This window comes from Rhincodon typus, chromosome 27, assembly GCF_021869965.1.
Source record: "Rhincodon typus isolate 14 chromosome 27, sRhiTyp1.1, whole genome shotgun sequence".
NCBI classification, from domain to species: domain Eukaryota; kingdom Metazoa; phylum Chordata; class Chondrichthyes; order Orectolobiformes; family Rhincodontidae; genus Rhincodon; species Rhincodon typus.
In genome coordinates, this window is record NC_063358.1 from 26,145,731 (window position 1) to 26,151,077 (window position 5,347).

Below are 5,347 nucleotides of genomic sequence, written 5' to 3' on the forward strand. Positions count from 1 at the left end.
TATACAGTCACCTTGTCTTTTCTAGATCAAAATGTTGTCTGACCTTTGATTTGTCTCCCATCATAGAGAACATGAAAACTGAATTGTGACCTAGCAAATAAATCATCAATGAAACATTACAGAATGTTGTCTATAGTTTGGGACTCCCTTCCTTTTGATATCTAAGACCTTATGGACTAAAGTAATTTTTAATGCGGGCAAATGCTAACCTAAAATAGCTGCTTGATCACCTGACCACAGATTGCAGCAAGTCTAGTAAACCCATATGGAATATATAAATTGGCTGTACTGAAATTACCATTTCACTCAAAACCAGTGAAACTAGACAACCAAGTCAGTGTTAAGAATTTGCATGTCCTGTCTAATTCACACTTGCATGATAAATTCACATATTGGGAGACTAAAAGTTACCTGGGGAGTATTCAGTTTGGAAAGACAATAGAGTTGGACCTGGACATATACAAATGAACCATATTTCAGTAGTTTATTTGACGTTGCAGGGAGAAAGGAAAAATGGTTCATAACAATAGAATCTGGGTCTGTCTGTCTGTCTCTCTCTCTCTCTCTTTCTCCCCTGCAATACCATATCTCAGAAGAAGTGCCCAGTACAAAGTGAATTTGGGAAAAGACCCATTCTACAAATATCACTACTGCTGAAGAAACATGACAGCAGATAAACAATCCTGAATTCAGGATTCACTCTCACAACTCAAGAACTCCACAAACTTTAAACTGCTCCTGCGTTTATTTTCCTGTTTGCACTAGACATACTTTCCCCTTCTAAAACTTATCATCTGTGCTTGTGTGTGTGTCGTTGATATTGTATTTTATGATTTTCATTCTTAGAGTTAATGGGTAATAAAATTCCTCTTTCTTTCACTCAAGAAAACCTTGGCAACTAGCTCATCACTTCCTCATAAACCATTGTTTAATTGAAGTGTGATATCCGCATGCTGCAAAAAAATAAAATATTAGTTGCAACCAACCTTAAAAAAAGGGAGATAGTAGGAACTGCAGATGCTGGAGAATCCGAGACAACAAGGTGCAGGGCTGGATGAACACAGCAGGCCAAGCAGCATCATAGTTCCGACTATCTCTGATTCAATTTTAACCCCACTGCGAAGCCTCTTCTAAGGATGCCAGCCTCTCTGCTCCTATGATGCTGCTTGGCCTGCTGTGTTCATCCAGCCCTGCACCTTGTTGTCTTAAAAAAAGGGAGGCTGATTAGCCTTCATCACCAACCCATAACGTTAAACACTATTTTCTTTCTCCCTATTTTCCACTGTGCCCAAGAGAAAAAATAATTTTGCTAACATCTATTCTAATACATTGGCAGGATCTCAACACTTCTGAAACTGTTGTGCTGATGGATATAAAAGTGGATCCTAACCATCTTGGTGTCAGGTGACTGCATGATGTTGTAATCTCAGAATACAATCGATTGAGAAAATGCCCTATGTTTGCCACCCATTAAGAACAGTGGAGGTGTCCTGATATAGAGGCCCAATCAGAGATCCTGAAGACTGACAGCCTTTACTGGGAGAATTCAAACACTTGCTGATATGCCTAGGAAAACATAAGGGCGCCTCTGCAAGTTTAAACATTAAGATTACCCACAGCAGTCAGGCCATCATTGTGGGGAGTTAATCCCTGCAGAGGACTGCCTTGGCAGTAGCTTTGGCCTTTTAATCTCTTTTGTGGTGGAGGTGTCAAGGGGAGGTGCCCTTGGCACCCTTCAGCCTGTTGCTGGTTGCTGCCTCCAAGAATTGACTAGGCTTCAGTCTCAGGAAGGAGCTTGTCCAATGCCAGTAAAGCCTTGGCTGCATTTTGCCCACAATCAGTTCAGTTAGTCCCTAAATGGTCAAATTTGCTCACGGTACTACTGTTAGTATCTGCTGCCTCATTGACTAATCCTTAGGAAGAATCACTGAAAGACAAGAACGTGCCATCTTCAAATCTTACTCTCAATCCTGCCTAAAAGTCCACCTGCATGTAGCCAGGAATGTTCTGACCATTATTTTTCAATTCTTTAACACAGTTTCCTTTCTCCTTACTATCTCATGCTACTTTCAACTGAAGAATTGAGCACTGTTTCTTGGTTTACTCAAATTATTTGATTAAATCAAGCAGATAGAAAATATCAGAATTATAAATTGTCTCAAAAATACCTTATTGTGTGTAAACTATTAGATGTTGCTTCATTTCCCTTGTTAAACACACTTGCCTGAATGCTTCCCATGAAGAGAAAACTAATGCTCTTGTGGCCCATCGTGAATGTCCATATCTCTGAGCCAGAAGGCTTGAATTTAAGCCTGATCTTCTCCAGAGGTATATAATGCCATCTCTGAACATGTTGATTCAAAAATGGCCACAAGGCAAACTGTTTGGTAATGGAGATAGTAGGAACTGCCGATGCTGGTGTATGACATGTTTTTAAAAAAACACAATGAGGTTGATCAATCATTGATAAGAACCTAAATGTAGTTTTAATTTACATGAATCACATTTCATCTAATAGATTTATTTTCATTTTAGAAATATTGCTGTCTCTGATTATTCAACATTAGGTTATATTGTTGCATTACATCTAAGGAGGCAACAAAAAAAATCCTTAGCTCTTATGAGGCTTTAGCTTCTTAACAAAATAAAAACTTTGCTCTGCAATTATCCCATTTACAGTAATGTTACTGCATAGCCTTTAGCAATATGGTTCTTTTAGTGGACAACATCTGAAAATATCAATTAATCCAATTATGAAACAATGCATCTGAATCAACAATTTTACAGATTAAATTTGTTCCGACTTCTTTGTAGTTGTAAGTATGCTGGTCAGTAGTTGTAAGTTGGAATTTAAGAGGAAGAGAGAGCATCAGATAGTAACATAATGGAGGCTGAAAGTTGTGCGCAGGAATGGGCATTTGCAGAACCAATAGTTACTGCAGCAAGGCAGCTGTGTTTGAGAATTATTATTGATGTCTTCAGTGAAGCCTAATTCACTGCTTGCCAAGCTATCTTGCTTTAATAGCAAATGTCTGTCTTCCCTGCCCTTTCTTAATGTTAATTTATTTTGTTTCCCTTTAATAAAGAACCACATTGAAATTATGTGATGATATATTAACAACAGTTTCAGATGTAATATTATTGTTCATTGACTTCAAAAAAGGACAAACACACTGCATGAATTATTGTAAATGGCAAAAGAAGGCGATACCAAGATGTATTAATATTTCACTGCACACATCCTTGTGACATTTATATTTTTCCTGATGCCTATTTAAAAACTGCATCTGAATGCCAAAAAAGGGTGAGTGGTCTGAAATATTACAAGTTTCTATGACTAAAATGATCATTCATTCATTTTGCAATGTCTTGGATATCAAAACAGTAATAGAAAAGATTCTACTACCCCAATATGTATTTTTAAAAATTACAAATATCAGATATTATAAAAATTGTCAATTACCAGTTAAATTATTTTCTTTTTCTCTTAGGTACAAAGTGGGTATTCAGCACTGAAAAGAGTAAGAAACTTCAAAAATTCAGCTTTTACATCCATCTTTAATGACTCTTAAGCCTATTAATTACCATAAGAAATAAAGAGGATCTTGGAGAATTAACACTTTAATGATATTCTGCTTCAAAAATGAATCAAAGTGATGCAACTACAATGTCAACCACTTCTTTTAATATAACACCTGAAAAGAAATGTGAACATAACTTCATGGATATGGAATGCTTCATGATTCTGACAGAAGAACAAAGAAAAGTTATTGCTGCATTGTGTTTGACAGTGGGGCCTTTTACTATTTTGGAGAACATTTTAGTTTTATGCATCATATTCTTTACTCCACAACTACGAAATCGACCTTCTTATTTGTTTATAACTAGCCTTGCATCTGCTGACCTCTGTGCAAGCATTATTTTTGTGTACAGTTTTGTCGACTTCCATGTTTTCAATCATAAGGATGAAAATTATGTTTTCTTATTTAAGCTTGGATGTGTCATTGCATCTTTCTCAGCTTCTGTGGGCAGTTTGCTGCTCACTGCCATTGACAGGTACATATGCATTCATAAGCCATCTGAATACAGGACGATTTTAACGAGGCAAAAAGCAGTGACCTGCCTTCTGTTCATGTGGTCAGTTGCTGTTTTTATCGCTTTTCTTCCTTTGATGGGATGGAATTGTGTTAAATTACAATGTAAATGCTCTGAGCTATTTCCTCGTGTAGATGAAAGCTATTTAGCTTGCTGGACTATATTTATAACTTCCCTGTTAATATTAATAATTTATGCATATATACATATTCTGTGGAAAGCCCATGTTCATTCAACCTACATGGAGAAACAAAAAGAAGGAAGGAAAGGACATGACAAAATGAGCCACACACGTATGGACATTAGACTTGCCAAAACATTGGGTCTAATATTAATAATCCTGATTGCTTGTTGGTCTCCAGTCTTGACTCTGATGATATATGATGTATTTGCCAAGGTAAACAAAGGCACCAAAAAGGTATTTGCTTTTTGTAGTATGCTGTGTTTGTTAAATTCTACAGTGAATCCCATCATTTATGCCCTAAGAAGCAAAGATATGCGAACTGTATTGTTAAATATCTTGTCACGGCAAAAGAGGCAGCTGCCATCTCCGGAAGGCAGCATAGAGTCAGATGGACATTTCAAAAACAACAACACAATTGTGACCATCTCCTCATCAGCTGAGCAATGCAACCTTGCCAATTCAAAGAATGGTCTCTGAATGATTCAAATCATCACCTGAATAATAAACATTCAGGCTGAAATAACTCCATAGAGGCTGGTATCCTGTCACCAAGTCACCCTTTAATTACATGTGCATAGTACTTGACACTGGCTTCTTTAGAGCCAGCTCTCTGAGTGAACAGAACCTCTGACACTCCTGTTTATATCTGTCAGCTAGGACTCCCTAATTGGACCAGGTTAACAGCTCCAGTGACAGAACTCATATTCTATGAGGTCCACCAGGCTGACCTCATTACAATCACCACACAGGCCAAATTGTGCACTTCAAAAGAGCTGTGCAGCTAATTTTATTGATTGTGAACATTGTTACTGGGGATTTGTTTTAAAGAAATGCTATCTCAGGCACAGTTTGGTCCCATTGCACCAAGCAATGGCACTTCCATCTGCAGATAAATAGAATTGTTTCATTTTCCATCACTTTGCTTCAGATAATTTGGAGAATTCAAACATAATGTTTGAGAGCTATTTATAGAAAAGAATAGTGCTAATAATTTCTGTGCCAAATTAATTAACATTTTGAAAACTAACATTGCATTAATTGCCAGTGAATGATCTAAATGTATGCCCA

At 37.1% G+C, this 5,347-nt stretch overlaps 1 protein-coding gene across 1 annotated transcript; it reads left to right on the forward strand.

Annotated features, from left to right (window-relative positions):
* The first annotated feature begins 3,503 nt into the window (after positions 1-3,503).
* Positions 3,504-4,882, forward strand: cnr2 (cannabinoid receptor 2). The gene has a single exon (XM_020510918.2). It carries the CDS (start codon positions 3,644-3,646, stop codon positions 4,754-4,756), a length of 1,113 nt encoding a protein of 370 aa, XP_020366507.1. The 5' UTR covers positions 3,504-3,643; the 3' UTR covers positions 4,757-4,882.
* The last annotated feature ends 465 nt before the right edge of the window (positions 4,883-5,347 follow it).

Bases quoted from the DNA above. Each gene is read 5' to 3' on its own strand.
- cnr2 (XM_020510918.2), top strand. From the start codon at position 3,644: ATGAATCAAAGTGATGCAACTACAATGTCAACCACTTCTTTTAATATA.